This window comes from Cynoglossus semilaevis, chromosome 7, assembly GCF_000523025.1.
Source record: "Cynoglossus semilaevis isolate Cse_v1.0 chromosome 7, Cse_v1.0, whole genome shotgun sequence".
Classification (NCBI taxonomy): Eukaryota; Metazoa; Chordata; class Actinopteri; order Pleuronectiformes; family Cynoglossidae; genus Cynoglossus; species Cynoglossus semilaevis.
This window is the reverse complement of record NC_024313.1, coordinates 3,715,415-3,736,547: the sequence shown is the minus strand read 5'-3', so window position 1 is coordinate 3,736,547 and position 21,133 is coordinate 3,715,415. Positions and strand designations below refer to the sequence as shown.

Here is a 21,133-nt window from a genome sequence, read left to right as displayed (position 1 = left end):
CAGTCGCCTTTTAGGGCTGTGTGGATTTCTTAAAAAGGACTTCAAGAGGGATTGGAAAGCATTAAATTATATATTTTTTATTTTAAAGAGGAGATCTTTTGATTAGACTACTTTGTGAGTCTTTTTCTTCTCCCCTTTTTGCTGTAGTATTGAATGACCATGAATATATGTGGCTTTTTAAATTAAGATTTAAATGAATGAAATTGACAAAATTTCCAAAATAGCTTCAGCCTGGAATAGCACCGGTGACCTCGTGGCTGTAGGTCAACAGTGCCGTCCACCATGTCACTGTGTTGCTATTTCAGGCCTAATATGAGACTGAAAACAACACTGACAGACAACAGAGCACTTATGGAACAGAATATGATAACAGTTTATATTAACATGACTGCTGCCTTGACATTTATTTAAATAATTATAACGTGCATACTGCTTTCTATTCTTCCTTTTTTATATAGTTTTACTAGTTTACTGCTTCCTGACCACAACTGCCCACAATGAAAACACGAGTAAACAGAATCGAACGTCCCATATTTCTTTTATTTCTCCTTTCCTTTCAATGTAAATATAACTGTAACTGAGCAGCTCAGGGGACATGACTTCAGCATGAATCTCAACTGCACATTAGTGAATGTTATGAGTGAATGTTTTGAGGTCTTATGGGCTCCAGATGTCTCCATTAAACCAGCTCTGGTGATGCTGAGGGACTACACAAGGTTATTTTTAGTCTCTCTCTTTCAGTGTATGTGTATGTGTGTGTGTGTGTGTGTGTTGAGCAGAGAGGCAGAGTGGGAGTTAGGTTTAGAGTTAAGGTCAGGTATGAGGTTAAAGGTGACAATGCAAGTCCAACAGAAATGTTTTCTTCTCTATCTCAAGTCATTTACCCTCACATCACTGCAGCTGCTTGGTTTCCTTTGAACAGTGTCCAGCACACAGCACAGGAAATGACACGCATGCCAACATCTGTAACCCTCTCTTTCTGTGCATGTGTGTGTATGTACATATTTGTACATTATGTGCAGCATTATTTCACATCATTGATGAAACCCTGGATTCTATCTTTTATTTTTGCCTTGATGATCACATTAGTTAAAGATCAAACCCACCATTCAAAGTAGCTCAGTTTAAAGACTTGAATATTTTCATGGAAAAATAAAGTGTTTTCTATTAAACTGATATGTATATATCTATATATATCTATATAAATGTACTTTGTTTTTTAGCATTCAGAACTGTTTTTATTCTATCCATGTGCAAGATAGCATCACTAGGTTAGCTGTGTCTGAAATATAACAACCACTGTGTAGTACATATATGGGCCCTCTAGGGGTCTCGGACCAACTATTGAAAACCTTTGGTTTAGAGTCTGACTTTGTTACTGGTTAACACAATACATTTTTTGTGTTTATTATATGCCTTTTGCAAAAAAGACTGCGTTCAAGCAATAAAACACTCGGGGAAAAAAAACCATTTAGTCGGTTAAAAAAAAAATCATTACAAAACTTTTGAGGCTCTAACCATTCCACTGTGTTGCTGCTTGTTGCGCGTTACACGTCACGTTGTCCACGCGCCTCCCTCCGTCCTCCACGAGTCATTTTCATCGTTTATGGACTCTATGCAAAAAAGATATATGACATCAGAGGGGGGGGGAGGGGGGGGAGGGGGACAGAGACAGAGAAAGAGAGAGAGAGAGAGCGCTTTGGTGGAATTGGATGGATCTGTGCAGCAGTTGCACCTTTTTGTGTTGCAGAGGAATAAATACGCTTTAGTCGCTCCTCGAGGACGCCTATCACTTATTTTATCGCCTATTTTTTCAAGCAGCAACTACTGACGTTTAAATCAATTTTTAAATCGCATGAAAACAAGTTTTTGGGTGCAAGTAAAGACTGATAAGAGGAGTTTTACGCATTGTGCCGACCAGAAAGGACTGGGAACTACACGTGCTGTTTTTGTGATTAACCGAAGGCAGGATATTTTTACGCAAGAGAAACACAGCCCCAAATCCCAGAAGGATGTAAGGAATGATTTTTCCCTCAGTGTTCTCGAGGAGCGTGTTTTTTTTTTTCCAACCTCTTTGTCCAGAGCGCACTGTTTTTCTCCATGAGGCGTAAAACGCCGTGACACCCTGAAGCGTCACAACTCGGGTTTGACCCAGACAAACTGGACCAAGGCCAGAGGAGCGTCTCCACAAAAGAAGCTTGGATGTAGTGAAGAAGTGTGGTGAGGTTTTCCAGCCCCGGGTGTCTCCTGTCATCTTGATTCACCCCCGTATGGCGTTGTACTGGAAGTGATCTGCACAGGACAGGATGGTTTCTGACCCTCTCTCTGATTTACGTCCCTAACGGCACACCGACAGTGGAATCTGGAGTTCTGTGAAGGTAAGGAGTGAGGCCAGCAGAGTTGAGTGAATTTTTCCAACTACAAACTCTCATTCCTATGTATAGCCTTCCAAGTTGACTGTTGATTTTCCATGTTACATAATATTTGCAGGATTCCTGTATCTTTCTATGTGGTCCAATTTGAACAGTCCAATTAGTTTATATTTTTATTAATCCATAAGTTAGAAGATGATTTTAGAAAACATCAAGAACAATCAATCAGTTAAAATGTGATGTTGTTTTTAAAACTTCTTTTAAGACTATATGATATTTGTAAAAACTACCAAGACACAAATGAATAACTTCACCAATGGGAACAGATAAATAAGCCCTGCAGAGGAGTGGGCTGTGAGGTTGCAGACCTAGAGAAACTCAAAGACCTGACTTAAACTCCCTAGGAAATGGAAGGAGTCAACAGATGCTCAGCGTCCATACTAGAAGATAAATAAATCTAGGACTCTGAAATACGCTAAAGAAGATTATTCTCTGATTCCTTAAAAACCAGTCCATGAGCCTGCAGTAAGAGGTACACAACTGACTGTGTGAATCACATTTTAATGTGAAACATCTTCTTGCCCCTTAATAGCAAAATGCTGTAAAAAAGAAACAAATAAAAAGCCTGGGTTCAGTGTCTAACCAAAGACGTACGTAGAATAGCATGAGTCTTTGCAACCCACACAGTCGCCATTAAGCATGTGATACCTCTGGGGACCTAAACCCCAGATGTGTAAGGCAGGTGTGAAAACCGCTACATTATTGAACCGACAAATAATTGAAATTATAATTTGATAATAATTTGGCCTAGGTTCAGTCTTAAAATCATATTTTTCTTAAAATCTTACATTACAGAACCGTGGTGTCTGCATCAGTGCACCATCATTGGCTTCATGTTAAAACATTTAAAGCTAATGTGGTAAAAACACACACCCACACTAGAACATTGATCGTGTGTTTGACCTCAGTTTCATGGAGGACACAGAGAAACCTGATGAACATATAAAGTACCTCCTTTAAACCTCTGATTGTGAGCGAAATCATTCAGCTCAGCAAAGGTCAGACATCAGTGCAGTCACCGTAACACATCCCTCAGTGGGGGTGGAAACAACGGATGCTTTGAGGACATGGAGATGGTTGGTGTCAAAGCAGGGAGGCAGGGTGAGATGGATGGAGATGATCAGCCGTGGTGACACCTGAAGGAAACAGCCCTAACAAGAAGGAGGAGGGGGAGGATTCAGTTTATAAAAAGATTTTTTAAATGACAGTTTTAATAGCACACTTATTTTAGTCAATAAACTGTATATAAACATTCAGATCAGATCTTACTGGTAATATTTTAGACTTTTTTGTTGATTTTTAACCAGCTTTTTTTAACACTTTTTTGACAATTTCTCAGAATAAATGTTTCTCTGATTTCTCAAATATTTTAACAAAACATTTGCTCCTTTATATTAGTATTCTTTCTGACTGAAAGGAGAGGAGAACCATTTAGAAGGTGACATCACTAATCCATCCTTAGACATAACACAAACTGGATTATCCTCTCTAAATGAGCCTTTGCTTCTTGAGTGGTCACTCAACATGGTCATCAACAAATCCCTTTACAAATGTGTTAGTGTGTACATCTTTATTTTTTTTTTAGACTTCAAACATCCTATTAGCAACAGCAAACTTTAAACATTAAATTAAAAAATTGATAGATAATAGAATCAGAAGTTATAGATTCCATAAATCAATGGCTTAGATGTCCCAGACATCATCTTGGAAACCAGGGCTGTGAAGCATGTGTGGACAGCTCAAGCCTCAAGATGAGTGAGTGTGAGGAAGACAGAATGAGTCATTTTGCTTCGAATCAACAGGAGGCACACTCCAGGACATCAGTACACACATACATACACACACACACACACACATACAGAGTGGCAGCAGCAGGCTGTAAATTAATTAAACAGTCAAATATCCAAGGCAATGATTGTCAGTCAATTTTAAAGAAGCAATGTGCATAAAAAAAAAGAAGAAAAACAGCACCAACAAAATAATGACAGCGAAGAGGAAATAAGAATCTGGTGAAGAAGCTTCAGGATTTGACGGTTGAGTGGTTGATTTCATAAATGTGCTGCTGAGAGTCTGTGGGAAACACACAGCGACATATTCTCCAGACAGATGACTCACTCTTGACTTCTGTATGAGTGACGCAAAGCCCAAACATATAACATGTAACAATTTATTGTTATTCTGAGAAAAGAAAATAATCTTTTCTGTGGTCATTTCATCTTCAGCGTCTTCTTCGTACTCACGGCTCGTTTCTCCAGAAGCTCAGAGTAAAGTAAACAAGAAGAAACTAATCGGATATACTACGTGGAAGATACTGTAGTGTCTTATCTAAACTACAAACTAAAAAAGAAATGGTCAGAGCATTTGGATTATGGAAAGTTCTGATCATACGGGATGAGTAACTGTCATCAGCTAAATCTAAATTTACACAAAGCCTGCTTCAATTGGCTGATGCTGTGCCTTGATTGTATTCATTATGTAATCATAATCAAAGATGAAGGAACATTGAAATTGAATTGAAAAAGGAATTTGTTTAAAGCAAGAGGATATAAAAAAGTGCTGTATTGATTTATGGAACTCCAACCTTCACAGACTGTAATAAAATGAAAACATTATTTAGGGATTATAGTTAAGTATTATTAAACAAACAGAAGATTATTGTTTTTTTTTTTACATATTTCCTTATTGTCTGTTTGTGGATTTTCTCTTGTACAGCTACTGAGTCCTGGAGAGTAAAATGTTAACTGTGTGTTTTGTCCATTATACAGTTCACTCGCCGTCAACTGAGAGACAAATCCTTCCTTTTACCAAAACAAACCTGTGCCTTTACACAAACCTGAAGAGTATTGACAGAGCTGGAAAAAGAAAGTCTCCTGTGGATCATGTACAGTGTGTGTGTGTGTGTGTGTGTCTCACACATTGGTAAAACAGATTTTTGAAGAAATAGAAAAAAAACCCTCTTTTTTTGACATGTTATAATTTCAATGCCACTGCATTTGTAATATCTGCTGGTAAAAATAAATCTAAAAAAGTTCATTAGTACCTGCAGGACTGGATACATTTTTATCATACAGCTCTGGTCATAGCTGGACAAAAAATATTAATTTAATTTCTGCCTTGTCACATATTCAGATCACAGGCAATGGGATGACTTAAAATCACACTCAAATTCACACTTGTTGAGTTGCTTCACCATCTTTACAAAACACAGCTTTAACATTAACTCAACAGTAGATTTTGACTTTCCATGGATTGGGGTACACTTTGCAATCATTTTTATAATCCAGTTTGACTCTAGAAAACGATGGAAAGTCTAGGAATCTGACATGTGGATTTTCTTTCTTTACTTGTAACCTGACCTGTCAGAAACAAGCGCTGTGTTTTTGGTCTCAGCCTCAGGTTCAGATTTCACATCGTGATGATGCAATGGACAGTCAGTGTGATTCTGCAGTGACATTAAGATAAATGTGAAATCCTTCTTATTCCCAACACAGGGTTTATGTCCAGGTTGTATATTGTAAAGTACACATGTGCAGTGTGTACAAGAGGTTAAAAAAAGAGGAAAAGAAGAGGGAGAGTCGACTAGAAGGACTAGAATTCAATCAGTTAAACACTGAGTCCATGCTTTCTGCTAACTACCAAACATCATGTCAAGTGCTTTGCCGCTCCTCAGTTTTTCCTTAGTTCTAAAGAAATACCAATACAGGACAAAAACAGCTGGAATAAACAAAATTCGACTGCATTTTGTGTTACTTTACTTAGACTTACTACTTTTAACAATCTGTGAAATTTTGTCTTTAAACTTTTGCTGATGTCACAACACGGAGAACTCAAGCAGAGCCAGGCTTATTTCATTTGACCTTTCAGTATTTTTTTTTTTTTTCAACTGACAGTTGGGGGAGGTTGGCTCATGGTTATGGTTGGCAACCATTTTCAGACAGTACTGTCACAAAGAACCAGGATGCAGTAAATTACATCTGGCCACATCACATCAGACAAATATCTAATCTCAAATATAGCCTATGTCCTTGGGATTACACATTAATAGAATTTCTACTGGGCTTTATTTAAAATACTGAGAGACTCTGACCTCTGTCTTCTCTGGAAAAGACGATTCCGAGTTCCTCTTGGAGAGCAAGAGTATAAATTAGTAAAAATGCGCTGCTCTGAGTTATACTCTTCTGTGCTACATGGCAAACCGAGTGCCTGAGGAATTACTTTCAGTGTTTTGTCATGTTTTTTTTACTCTCAAAGGTCACACTGGAAGAAAAAGTGTGTTTCTGCCATGTCTTTCTTTTACCATTCATTTTACAGAAACACAATGGAACAGAAGCTGTTATAAATGATCATTTGGAATAAATCAGCCAACTGTATGTGCAGTAGCTGAATACTGCATACAATACTGCAGACAAGAGGATCACATCTGTAAACAATAAAGGAAGGAAAATATGTAAATCTCCAGTATCTGAAGCTGTGTTTATAGTAGTTTCCATGACTGTGGCCCACTTTCAAATGAAGTCTGACCCCAGTCTGAAAACTTGACCGTGTCTTTATTTTAGCACCTTGAGTTTAAAATGGTGTTGGGAACAAGTCGTACTAAAGTAATATTTCCTTCACAGCATTTTTGCCCATGACTCATACAGACAATTACCTCCAAGCTGTGGACTGTGTTCATTGTCAGGAAATGTAATGATTATTTTGGTTGATTAGCTGATGGTCGGTGTGGGGGAAGAGCAGGAAGTATCCTGAGCCCACATTTGTCAAAGTGATTTATCTTTTCAGTTCCATACACAAATTAAGAGGCAGGATTTAAATGTGTGAGTGAGTGAGTGAGTGAGTGTGATTTTTATGTTTGTGTCACAGCTCTGTGCCATCATGACAGGTGACTTTAACTACAGCTGCAGCAGGCATCAGTTTGTGCACCCATTACGGTCCATCTCAGCAACCGATAATGTTTCGTTTTACCCACAATTACTGGAGCAATTTGGCCGCAGTTAACCTCACCCGAGCAAATTACAGCGCAGAAACACAAACACACTCTGTATACACCGTGTAACTATAATGGGAAACACAGTAATGGATGCCAATTTTTTTCCTTTCCCTTCCGAGCTCCATTTTTAACTTCCTGCTCATTCCTTTCTCATTACATCTCTGTTTGAATCTTTCCTTCCTATCTGTCTGCGTCCACACCACTGTCTGTCTCTGTCATGTGCTTGAACTCAGCTCACTGAAGTGGGTCATTTCAGACAAAACTTTTCTCTCCTCTGTGGTAAAAAGTCTCTGGAGTTCCTTGCATGTAGATCAAAGTGCTCCTCTTTACTCCGTTGTACCCTGTACATTCCTTCATCTCACTCTCACCTACCTTCAAAACTCAATTCTTCAACCATCCCATCGCTTCTAAGTAATGAATGCTGTGAAACTAACACCAAAAGATAAACGTTAGAAACACAGAAATCACAGGACTGAGTTTTTTTCCTCATCCCTTCAGCAGCAGACCTGCTCTTTCTCCGCTGCTGAAGAAGGTAAATGTACACTGCAAATGTCCCTTTGTTGACATGACACAGTCACAGTGGTGTTCCTGTCATTCCTCTGCACACATCTGGCAGTTGCTATAGAAACATCTCACCTAGGCAATGCATGTAGTTGCTATAGGGACCGCTTTTCATGTGACGTCTCCTATAGATTAGCTTGTTATCGTACTACAAAAGACACAGCAACACAGCACAGGCAGTGAATTCTCACACAGCAGGTGTCATGGTGTTGGAGGTGGAACCTGCAACTGAAAGTGATTTTTATGGGATGCTTTGAAGGGTAAATTCCTTAACACGAGTAAATCTAGATGTTCAGGATTTTGTTGCCCGTTATTGAAAAACCAGTCACCTTTCACAGTACATGTTACAAAGAAATACTTATTGTATTTAAAAAATGACTGCTAGAACAGCTCAATAGAGGTACATATTTCATGAAGGATGTTTTTATGGCACAGTGCAATAATTATGTACCACTACTATTTAAGAATGACCAAAATTCGGTATTGTCATTAAAAAGAAATAAATAAAATATATAAAAATAGAATTAGTAAAATATGAAATGAGTTTGACCTGCTGACTCCCGACACCCCACTTTGGGAACCAGTGGAACAACCTGAATAAAGTTAGCGAGTCTGGACACACACACACACAAATAATCTTTAAAAAAAAATGAAGTCTGTTATTCTTCATCCTTCAATGGGGAAATTCACAGTGTGAGACTTTATAACCCCCACAGGCTGCCACAGGAGGTGCCATTAGGCAGTAAATTTCATTTACATTCCGATTAAACTGTTTGTAGTCAATTATTGTATAAATTAAATTCTGAATGATGGTTAATTATTTACTGCACAGTGAAAGAGCAGCTGGTGTGTCATTACTTCCAGGTTTGTTCCGAGAAGCTGAAAAGTAAATGTGACATAAAACCTGTTGTTTATAATGGCCTTCTGTCAAAGTCAACAGGGCCATAAACTACAAACCATTGTCTCTAATTGTTAAACACACTGAGGGTTTTCTTCTCTATGTACGGCGTGTTCCATACAAAATGATTTTAGGTTGCACTCTGTCAGCTGCAGCACACTGTCAGAAGAAAGAAAAAAGCCTTTTAGTGTCTGAGTTATGTTAAACGGTTTCTCATTAGGGCTGCTGCGGCGCCTGTTAGGGCACTTCTTCAGTGTTTCTGCTTCACTCACTTCTTGTTAAAAGTAAAGCGGCTCTAAATTCTGCCAGTGTCCCCTTATCTGCGACTAAAAGAAGAACCAAACTATTCTCTTCGTCTCCGCCAAGCCTTTCTGGTTTCTTCCCGTCCACTTATCATCCTCTGTTAACACACTTCTCTCATCTTCAACACCCAAGGATTTCAGCTTTATGTCAAATCTTGCACGTTCGTTAGCTGTTATAAATAATACACGGATGGAGCATTTCACTCCATTCTCTTCGGCACTAGACACTCGGTCCTTTTTTCTGTCTGTCAACCACGTCTCCTACCCTCAGGTATGATCTCTCCATCTATTTCTCATCATTTTATGACAAGCACTACACTGCTGAAGCAAATTCACACAGAGGGACATGTATGTTGCTGAAAATCTGAAAAAAAAACAAAAAAAACAATTGTTTTGCCTGTTGCTACACCAGGACTATATTTACAACTCGGTGTGATGAAAAGAACACATTACTAATAAAATGTATGCATTAAAAGGAAAGAGGAATAATATAGAACTTAAAGGATTAAGTGGTCTACGTTAAAATTAGAGATGGAGTAGAAATAGAACCGAGACAACAGTGGCGTGGGTAGGAGGAGACACAGAAACAGGGAACCATGAGAGCAAAGCTGGGCTGGAGGAAGAGGAAGTAAAGGAGGGGGGACATTATTCAGGGTCACAACCAGAATGTATAAGCAGACAGGCTGAGGAGAGAGAATGAGGACGACAGGGAGACATGTGGCAAAGAGAGGGAGCAATGGAAAAAAAGAAAGAAACACAATTTAATAGATAAGGTATTGTAATAGAGGCATTCTTGTTTCTGTTATCATCTGTTTTCTATCCCTGGAACACAAACAAAAACATCTAACTTACTTAAGGCTTTAAGGCAGAATTTCAAAGCAAATGTAACCAGTCTATCACAGGACAACACACAGAGATGACCAACAATTCAAACGAGCCAATTAAAAAGAACAATTGACTCAGTGAACATGAAAGGCAAAAAAGAAAACTCCATAAAGAAAGTGCTTCAGTAACATTTTGACACTCTTCCTAAACAGCTTTCATTTGAAGTTTGAGTCTCAGTGACACTTTTCAAAGGAAGAGTGTTTTTACAGTTCAAAATTCAATCCATGTACATGCTTTCTGTAAACCTAGTTCATCACAAGTCCAACGCAGTGTGTACGTTTGACTTTTCGTCCACAGTTGCCTTTTTTTCTCTGCACACAACAGATGTGAGCCGTGTTGTTTAACATCAGTACTGTGTTTGTGTCCATGCAGGTTAAATATGACTGCAGCAGCAGCTGTGTTAACAGGCTTGGCCAAACTAAAACGTCAAGACTCCGCTCGCTCCCAGCATCGACCCGTACCACCCACGTCGCCGGGCCTGGGAAATCATGTCCCAGAGGCCGCTCCAAGGTCATCATCCCAGCCTGGTTTTTATTCATTGATCATTAAAATAAAAGTTGTCTTTAAAATAAAACGTCCACCTTTTATGGTACCCACATGTTACCCTTTTTTAACTGGCACTCTACTGTAATTATAAATGCTTTAATTTTTTATTTTGCAAAACAAAATGTGATTGCTGCATTGTAGAAATGAAGCTCATATAAACTCAAGTTCTCCTTTTTTGTGAATGTAGAAAAAGAAAGCGTCGCACTGATGTTGTGGTGGTCCGTGGCCGGCTCCGCCTCTACTCCGCCTCTGGGTTTTTTCTACTTCTGGGTCTGATCATCTTAGCCTTTGGGATTGGTATGGCAACACTGGGCTACTGGCCTCACGGTGAAACCAAGATCCCAGGCAAATTTGAAACTAGTGTGGAATCTGAGACAGTAGCTGACAGAGAAGCCAAATGGTCTAATGAAGCCAGGATAGTCACAGATGGGGACGAGGAACTGTCCAGCAGGAGTCACCATGTGCAAGGTATCAAAGCAGCGGCACAATCACAGTCCAATTTGTCCTCCATATATTAAACAGCTCAATCAGTTCATGTCTCCTACACCCAGGCACGGCCTCCAAGCAGACTGAAGGTGGGGCTTTGACACGCTTCCTGGAACAGCATCGTCACTCAGAAAGGATGAAGATGCTCGGGCCATTCACCATGGGGATTGGAATTTTTATTTTTATTTGTGCAAATGCCATTCTTCATGAAAACAGAGACAGGGAAACAAAGGTAAAGAAGGAAACTGCACATATATATATATATATATACTGTGTAAATCAGTTGAACAGAGGCAGCCTGAACATAGACATTAACATGAAGCAAGTACTTCTGCTTCTACTTCACATGTACGGTGTGGTTTTCTTTAGTGTCTTCTTATATACACCATCTCCTTATCCTCACACTGGTGAGAGTCTCCCACAGACACTAACACGCTCTGCAGTCATCTATATTTATCAGCTGTAAATAACTCACACGGACATTAGATCTAGCCCAGCCTCCTTCCACCCTTATCTCTGTTCCTGTGTCCTCCTGCCCTATCTGTCCCTGTCCTGATTTATTAACTCCTCCCTCTTTTTGTGTCCATGTCTGTGAAAATAAAACTCAACCAACTCTGATATGTCAAAGCCGTGCAGCAAATTATTAGTGGTGTTGGGAAAAACATTGCCAGACATACACAGATGACTGCTAATGCTGTATGTTATTTTCTGCACTAGATAATCCATATGAGAGACATGTACTCCACTGTAATTGACATTCATCGCCTGCGGCAGAGAGAGCAGAAGCAACAGAAAAACAGCACGTACGCAAGAGATATCGCAGACCTTCAAGGATTTGGGGTAGATGATGCAACAAGGTTAGCCAACTCCCTCCTGGCCTTCTCCTCTCAGGTTGGAGGAGGAAGAGGCTCCACAGAGGAGGAAGTGCTCCTAGGAGATGAGGAATTCCACAGGCAAAGAGAGCAGGCCAAGTTGGATTGCAGCTTTGCGGGGCTACTGGCCCCTCTTTACAAGGACCGGCCCTTCTGTGGCCCAGGGCTGGCCCACTCAGACTCCTTTCACCATCAGTGGTCGGTGGATGGAGATGGAGAGAAGAGAGGACACCATGCTCGCTCCATTGTCTCCTCCTCTATCTCAGCCTTTACTCTGCCTGTCATAAAACTCAATAACTGTGTTATTGATGAACCAGAGATGGAGGTGATCACAGAGGAGGAGAGAGTGGGCGTAGGAGGAGAGAGACGAGACGGACATACGGAGCAGCCGCTGTGCTCCATGGAGTCGTTGGCTGTTCCTGTAGCATCTGTTGCCAAGGCCTCCAAACCACCGAGTTTGCACAGGAGTAACTCTGCCTCCTCATCATCCCACTGCTCCTCCGTCTCCTCTTCTTCTCTGTCTCCCACACCTTCCTCTACCTCAGGCTGTTGGCTCTCCCCAGGAGCAGCCAGGATTGACCTTGGCTCCAACTCCTCTCTTCACATGCTGAGTAGCCACTCCAAATCCCTGGACCTGGAGCGAGGGCCCAGCATGCTCAGCGTGCACCCAGAGCAGAGGAAGCACCCCAGCTGGCCTCGCCTTGACCGCAGTAACAGTGGCAACAGGGGCAGCAGCAAAGGCTACGTGAGGCTGGAGGACAGAGAGGAGCAGGGGGAGCGGATCCTGGAGGCGTCAGCATCGACGACGGGGAGACGAGACTACAGCAAACGCGAGAAGCTGTTGATGATATCAAGGTCGCACAATAATCTTAGTTTTGAACATGACGACTTAAACAGCAGCACGATGAAGAGAGGCAGTTCCGAGACTCGGTTTTGAAGTTGATGACTTTTTTTTAAAGGTTGAAACCACTTGTATTGAGGTGTTTAATTTCTTGTTTCAAAGTCTTTGTGTCAGGGAGAACTGAGTGTACTAAGAGCTGAGCGCCTTAAAAAAAACCCAACATTTTAAATCAGCAGGCAGCAAAGTCGTGAATGACTATTTTTAATCTGAGAGGATTCCCTTCTATCTGGGCAAGAAACTGAATGGTTTCCCACCAGGTTATAAGACGCTGTTCAGCAGTTGGCTATGACTCTCTTAGCAAGGAGATGGATTTTCTATCATTGGTCTTGTTTCTAAAAAAATAAAAAAGATAAATAGTTTTATTATCATATAAACTAGACACATTGTGCTGTTTTAGAGGTAAAAAAATGCCAAACATTTACTGAGTCCTGTTGTACTTTCCTAGTTATTTTCAACAGAAGTTTGATCATTACAGAGCAAATGGATGAAGACAGATCATAACAAGCGCAAAGCAACATGAACTTGTTTGCAAAAACCCATGTGTCAGAGTGAAACATCTATTCCAACCCAGCGTTTGTACGAGCAGTCACATATAGGACCTCTGTTGCCTTCAGTTCCTTCCAGACTTATATATTGGTTGTGAAGCGTGGAAAGCTGAAGTGCAGCTTTCCTAACACAGCTCTAATGTTTGAAACAAAGAAACACCAGCAGAGGCCAGAAACTTTTTTGTTGCTTGTTTCACCAAGAAGATGATTACGTAAAGCAGCTTTTTGCTCTCAAAGTCCTGGGGAAGCTGTTTTTCTAGAGTCCAGCCCCCCGTTGCTTGCCTCACATCTTATCCTATTTGAAAAGTTTTTCACCTACAGTGAAAATGTTTGTTCATGTTGCCTAGAACGCTGCCATTTTGAACATATGAAGATGCAAAAATCCCTGTCTAAAATTCTGCAGAAGGTTTGCTTTGAAACACCTGGGCTGCATTTGTAAACTCTCGGGACACATTTTTACCAGTCAACACTGTGTCCATATCACAGACTTCAGACTTCACAAAGTTTGTTTTCTCCAGCTGGCATTGAGAACAAAGCAAGGCTGAACATACTTAGGGAAAAGATTCATACTTTGATAGACTTTGTTTTATAATGTCGCCCAGGTCTGGGCTGTAAAACTACCACAGGAAAATTGAGAAACATGATAGACTGCATTGATGTACTGAGGTTATAAGGTGTTTGACTGGGGTTGTTTATGTTTGTCAGGTAAGTGAAGACATACAGAATTGACTTTTGGCACCAACTCACGAGGGCTACAAACAAAAGTCATGTTATGAAATGTATTAAAACTATTACTCATAAGGCTTAATAATTTGATGATCATTTCTGACTCTCTGTTAGTGAACAAACTGGACCAGATACAGCAAACAAAAATAAACCACCGTAAGCCCACGAAGCCTCTTAATCCCAGAAAAACCTGCGCTGCTTTTTTTTGCCACACGTGTCATTTCTCTACAGATATTTGTGTGTTCCTGTTCATTGAATGCAATATTAATGAAATTGTGTGAAAACTGTGTCACTGGTTCTAGAACTAGAACTTCTTCTGACTAGCAGTATTAATGTTTTGCCACCATTCTACAGTTAACTAGTGTGTCCACTGCATTAGTTTCAATTTATACCATTTTCATTTCTGGTTCTGTTTGACTTCTATCATCTAATCATTGAACAAATGTGTAACAGTAATGTTCTTTTTGCAGTTTGTATGCCAGCACACATTCGGAGTATCCCATCTGTGTTCAGTGGTTTGACCATTTGACAAGAACGCTTCAATAACTGGTTCCTCATAGTTTATGGGTCAGTGTCTAATTTTAACCAGTCTTGAAATAAACTGTATTTTTACTTAAACACGTCTGGCCTCAGCGAGTGTATAAGTTTGACTCATGGAGTCACACATAGGAAATCTCTGACTGCATTTTTACACAACTGTCGTGTTCAAGTAACAGTCCTTCTTGACTCCAAACACACACCCACACACTGACAGACACGACTTCTGACATCTACACACAATTTTATATATTGGTCCCTGACTCTGCTTCACCATCGTCACCATCCATGGCACTGTTGTATGGTCTGCACGTCTTTGGGATTACAACAAACGCACGTTCACACACATACACTTGAAAGGATTCATACATATTGCAAAAAATAAACACAAAGCCCAGACACCGAGTGGACTGAAAGCAGAAGGATGGTGATGCTGTTTCATCTCCGAGGGAGCAGATGACAGGCCCAGGCCTTTGTGAAGGCACAAAGAGGATGACGAAGCCAGAAAGACGCTTGGTGCTGCTTTAAATCAGCATTAGACGAGCAAACCCGAATTACCTCATCCTCCGCCTCTTTGTTTTAATGGAAAAATTAACAGGATTGGAATTGTCAATATGAAGGATGAAGAGATGTATTTAAAGTAAAAGCTGTGCTTTTGGACTTACATATTTTTAACCACATAATGCTGAAGTATCAAACAGCAGCGAGACATAAGTTACAAACTTTCGATCATGTGTATTTCACAAGCTCCCATCAATTCACTAATATGCACTAAACACACAACAAAGAAGCATTTAGTTTTATTTTAAAAAAGTTTCAATGTCAGACTAATGAGATGAAACCTTATCTGTGATTCGTATCACTCTTATCTTTAATAACAGTGAGTAAATAAAACCTACATCCTGGTTCTTAGTAATCTGTGCTGCTGCATCAGCTTCTTCATCCAGAATTGAAAATCCCCATTGTGTGAGGGACACTGTGACCAAACAGCATGGTGCAAGTTCTGCATCATCTCACTATTCGTTCAGTGCCGAGCCAATGTGTTACGGCAACAGTGTCCGTGCTTTCCCACCTCCTCAGCTCAGTTCTAGACCTCAGCTCACTGAAGGCCTGAGGCGTTTGGGAACAGAATCCCAATCCTGCAGTATTCTGCCTCCATTATATCTTTATTTATTATATTAATATATGAATACATATGGCTCACACGTTTGCAGATAAACACGGAGAAGCAGAGAGATAAAAAACAAAGTGGTTGTGATCACAGATGTATTTCCACCGAAAACAGACATAATGACAAATTTGGGAATCAGAGGCAAAGTGGAGAACTTTCTAGAAGCCCTTCAATTCAGTTACTCACCTCTTTTCTCTGTATTCCTAATAGCATTTTATTTTACATTTACTTTACAGTGTACTGTGTATCAGCAGCACCTTCCCTCACGTGGGCAGCTTCCTGACAAAAGCAGGCAACAAACGGACTAATCAGTGCAACACAAACTGTATGGAGGGTGAAGAGAAGAGTTTGCAGATGAGGAGAGTGACTGCCAGCATTAGCACAGCTAAGAACAATGCATCACAGTCTGAGATGAGCAGTGGTGAATTAGTAATGGACATGAGTCATACAGTCTGTTAAATATTAGGTTTTCAGAGAAAGAGTGAACGCTCCACTCACATTTTAATATTTCATACACAATGATCCTTTCAACAAAATGACACAGAAAAACAGACAAAAGTGACTCCAAGTGCAAATACTGTCGAGTGAATTAGTCCTGCAATTTGAAAAATGATTTTATAGAAAAAACCATAAGTGTCAGGTATTTACAAAGTCCATCTTGGTGAAACAACTGAGGCACAGGGATGCTAAAGCTAAGCATTTGGTGCACAAAATGTTTAATAAAAAAATGATGTGAAAAAAGTTACACAAACTCTATGAAAGCACCGTAATTAATTGAATAAAGGTGAAGAATATATTCTGATTATACAAACCAAGTGCAAAATACCCATCCGCAGCTCATACTCTGTCAGTGCTCCAGAGATCAGTGTGTGTGTGGATACGGCAATAATAATTTGCACATAAGCAAAAGGAAAGTCAAGCCATATATTTCCCGATAAAGAACCACCTGCTTTTTTTAAAATGAATTTCTTCTTAACACAACGCTCACAATAACAATATTTATACATGTATTCTATATTACAGAAACTATATGAAAAACAGGTTGGGCACCTGTCAGCTCCTACATCATGCTGACCCTCTCCACGCCATCCCTCATCTCTGTGCAGTAAATTTTGTGTAACTCTGTGTCACACTTAAAGCCATGTGGCCGCAGTGCCGACGTGGTTGTGTGTGCGTGTGCGTTTCTGTGCATGCTCACTTGCTATGAGGCAACAGCATCAGTGGGGGTGCCAGGCTAGTTGCCATAGCAGCCTGAGATGTGCTGTGGACCCCTGCAGCAGGAGTAAAAACCCACTCATGGACAAACGCACACACAAACACACACAGAGGGAGCGCTTTACCAACAATGGGAACACTAAGTGCCAGTCATTAAATGTAAAAAAGTAGATAAACAGTGGAATAGAGCTGTGGTGCTGGGGTTAATCCAACTGCTCACCCCCCAGGGACGAGGCTCTGATGATGTAAAGCCACTCTTCATTATCTGCTCCATGCAGACTGGCTGCAGGCAGGAACTAAAACTGATACATGTAGTATAAACCAGTGTTCAACGCTGCAATCTTACAAACAATTCCTCCACAAAGTTTGACACAATCTGGTGAGCCACCAGCCATTCTGGATTTGCAGATTTGCAGAAATTTGAGAAGGAAATTTGAGTTTTTAATTTGTGTACTTAAAAAAGGTAAAATAATGACAAAAGATGTCATGGTTCACACAGCCAGCTGAACAGAAAGTGAGCAGACCAAACACACATTTGATGAGGTGTAAACTCCCTCATCTGTCCACTTTGCCGTTAAACTGAGAAAACACATCAGCCTTTCTGAGCAATGGTTCAACTATGGCTGTTTTTGTCCGATGGCTCACATCATAACAGAACAGATCTTAACAGGAAGTTTTGCTCCTGTCCTCATGCCTGATGATAAAAAGCCAAACTGCTGACATCGTTGACCTACTTCAATGAAAACCCATGAGGATGATGAGACACAACAAACAAACAAACACCGGCCGACTGCTGCCCAGCTGGTTCTAGTGGAAAGCCTTTACAGAGTAAACAGCCTCGACCTCAGTTCTCTAACTTCTCCAAACTGCTCCACCTTAACTGCCCCTCTGATCTGCTCATTTCTAATCCTGTCCATTTTGATCTCTCACAGGAAACTGTTTAAAAAATGGAAAGAAACTGCAACAAACAGGGGACTAAATGAAAGTAGTAGATCATTTTTTAAAAAGTGGTACAGAATCGTGTCTTGTAGTAAACCTGAAGCCTCTCTCAGGATTTATAGGATTTATGTCTTAATTCTCTCCTCTGTCTCTTTCTGGTCTCTCTTGTGTTTCCTCCTGTTTCACCTCATTTCCCACACGTTCAGCTTCATATCTTCATTATCACATCTTTAACATTCTAATCTTCAACAACCCTCCCATTGTTTACCCCCTAGCTGCAATGCCGGCTTGTGTCAATGCCCCTTTTACATCAACCTCCAACACTATAGAATTAACACACACACTTGGAGCGTTGACGATGAACAGAACTATATTTTACTGTGATATATAGATTGTATTGATTCACAGTGGCTAACAGCAAACAGATCAGATCAGATTTTGTCTTATCTTTAAAAGTCACTGCAGACACTGGATCTCATGTTTCCAGTGCAGCGCTGCTGCTCCACACGGCTACACCTCCACTGTAAAACAGAAAAGCTCATAACATCGACACTGTTTTGAAAGCTCCTCTCCTGAGCCTCATTATGCAGCTGTTATCACAGGCTTTCAGCTCACATGGCAAGTAATGCAAGGTGTAAATTCACGTTAACCTCAATTAATTTGAAATGCTTTATGTAACTGAGGAGCTCCTCCAGGAAGAAGTCGGACAGTCAAATCACAGTCTTTTAAGATTTCAATGACTCCACATTTAAATATATATATATATATATATACTGTATATGTATCATATATATTTCAAAGAGCCACACAAAGAGAATCAAAGCAGGCTTGTGAATTTGTTAGAAATCATATTATTTTTTACAATTACATTATAAGCTGTGAGTAATCATTTAAACGAAAAGCATTAAAAAATAGCAACAACCAAAGAAACACGAGGTGACCTTCAATTAAATTCAGTGAAAGAGCATCACTTTGAATTAAGAAGGTTATCAAAAGGGTCAGCCATTGTGCAAAAAAATCTTCATCAAATCCAAACATAAGGCCAGTAGATAATAGTCCAGCAACATTTTAGAAGGTCTCTCAGGTGAATGGGTTCAGACTTGTTGTTGTCTAACATAATTAGGCCATCGACCGTACAGTTAATATTAAAAAAAGATCAAGGATGTTAGAGGGGATACACTTTGCTACACTGAAATCTTTTATTAATTTGGTGCAAGAAAATTAATCACAATGGATTGAGGATGATGAAAACTTAAACCTCTTGTTTGGGAGAAGTTAATTCAATCATGGGAAAACATTTTTGAATCGACATGTCAAACATTTAAAAAAGACCATTGAAGTCAACAGAAGTATACCTGTGCTGTAACAGTGACCACAAATAAGAATTTAATTAAAGCATTAAAAAAATGCTAAAATTCCTTTGGGGCTACAATTCTGTAAAGGTCAGGTGAGGGGTCAGGTGTTCGGTTCTATTTATTTATTTATTTTTACCATGCATTATTCTCTCCAAAGATAGAAGGATGTAGTAGACATCTCTGGTCTGCACGTGTGGTTATATCTGACCGTCTAAAAGCTTCACAACGAACTGTATGCACTCCCTCAACTCACACATTCTACACTGGTACCAATCGCTTACGTATGTGCAGCAAGCACGAGCAGCACACACTTCAGCTGATGCTAGAGTCTGTCCTCATGAATAAAATACAGAGCACACATGAATGGACCAATCCTGTTTTATTTTCTCCATGTAAAATATAAATACTGCCTCTGTGAACTCTGGTGCCTTTACGTCTATGTGGCATCACTGCATAAAACTCACTGCATAAAAGACGAAATGCACACTTCAGTACACAGGGATAGAAATGCATGTGTTCAACTGACCAGTGTACTCTGTTAAAGAATGCTCTGTGTGTGTGTGTGTGTGTGTGTGTGTGTGTGTGTGTAATTTAAAAGTTTAAACGCCCCCTCCTGTGTTTTCCGTCTCTGTGGGCATCATCTACCCACTCAACCAATCATGAGAAAGCTTCCCACATCACTTTTCACAACCCAATTAAATTAGTGCTGCTGGGAGGAACACCCTGAAGGCACGGACCTCTCCTCCTCCTCATCCTCCTGCTCCTCCTGCTCCTCCTGCTCCTCCTGCTGCTGCTGCTGCTGCTGCTGCTCGTCCCATAAACTCTTTGCATTTTATCTCTATTTAATTAATATTTGTCCGATATCTAACTTCATAACCAGTTTCCACTCATATCTTTTACTTCCCTCTGTCTGTGTGTGCTCATCATCTGTCTTCTCTGTCTTAATTATTTCCATTACTGACTGATTTTGTCAGTTATTCCCATTTTGTCTGTTAGATACTTTTGAAATGTATAATAATAATAATAACAATAATAATAATAATAATAATTATTATTATTATTATTAATTGAATTGCACTGATTAAACTGACTTTTAAAGACATTTTTACAATAAAACTTTCTATTTTTTTAACGCCCACCATCTGACAGGACACGTTAACCCCGTTGGAGTCCGGATTTTTCCAAGCAAAATTTCACCAAGCTAGTGAGCTTTTGAACAGATGCAGCTGCAGTGAAAAGTTTAACAGGCGTTGGCTGACTGATCTCGTTTTAGTAGCAGTGACATCACCTACACTGACATTATGATTGGCTGAAAACAATAAACGTTAAAGGCTCAAGAGAAACCACAAAGCACGTAGTAAATGCTCTGCTACATTATGAGTTTGGCTTTAATATGAGAGCAGGGAAAAACATAAACTCTGATGCAGGGATCTTAAACTCAAATGAACTGAGGACCACTGAGGGGGTCACACATCAGTGTTCCAAGTTAAAATAAATCCCACATATTTAAGACAATAATGTTGTGTTTAAAATAAATGATGTGCCAGCAAATCTGTTTTTCTTCCATTCTTAAATGTCGAACAAAACAAACAAAAACTGAAAATAAATGTTAAAAATTACTCTTTGAGCAAAATTAAATTATTATTGACATCTAGTTTCAGGCTGACGTGATAACAGAGAAGACAACAGGGTGACAGAGGTTTTCATTGACTCAGAGGCTAGAGTCTGTTGCATTATGTTGGATTTTTCATAATGTATTTTAACACAACAAGTCT

At 39.9% G+C, this 21,133-nt stretch overlaps 1 protein-coding gene across 2 annotated transcripts; it reads left to right on the top strand.

Moving 5' to 3' along the window:
* Positions 1–1,673: 1,673 nt before the first annotated feature.
* tmem200a (transmembrane protein 200A) lies at positions 1,674–14,759 on the top strand. Of its 2 annotated transcripts, XM_017033413.2 has the most exons (5): positions 1,674–2,378; positions 10,438–10,575; positions 10,799–11,079; positions 11,163–11,329; positions 11,815–14,759. In XM_017033413.2, exons 2-5 carry the CDS (start codon positions 10,445–10,447, stop codon positions 12,904–12,906), a joined length of 1,671 nt encoding a protein of 556 aa, XP_016888902.1. In that variant the 5' UTR covers positions 1,674–2,378; positions 10,438–10,444; the 3' UTR covers positions 12,907–14,759. The 2 variants fall into 2 exon arrangements, with proteins under 2 accessions (XP_016888902.1, XP_024912426.1); XM_025056658.1 differs by lacking the exon at positions 1,674–2,378 and having other exon boundaries at positions 10,272–10,575.
* Positions 14,760–21,133: the final 6,374 nt, after the last annotated feature.

What these genes read in the sequence shown, in the direction of transcription:
- tmem200a (XM_017033413.2), top strand. Translation starts at nt 10,445, where the DNA reads ATGACTGCAGCAGCAGCTGTGTTAACAGGCTTGGCCAAACTAAAACGT. An exon ending in CAGGAGTCACCATGTGCAAG is followed by an intron (nt 11,080 to 11,162) that starts GTATCAAAGCAG and finishes TCCTACACCCAG; the next exon opens with GCACGGCCTCCAAGCAGACT. An exon ending in ACAGAGACAGGGAAACAAAG is followed by an intron (nt 11,330 to 11,814) that starts GTAAAGAAGGAA and finishes TTTCTGCACTAG; the next exon opens with ATAATCCATATGAGAGACAT.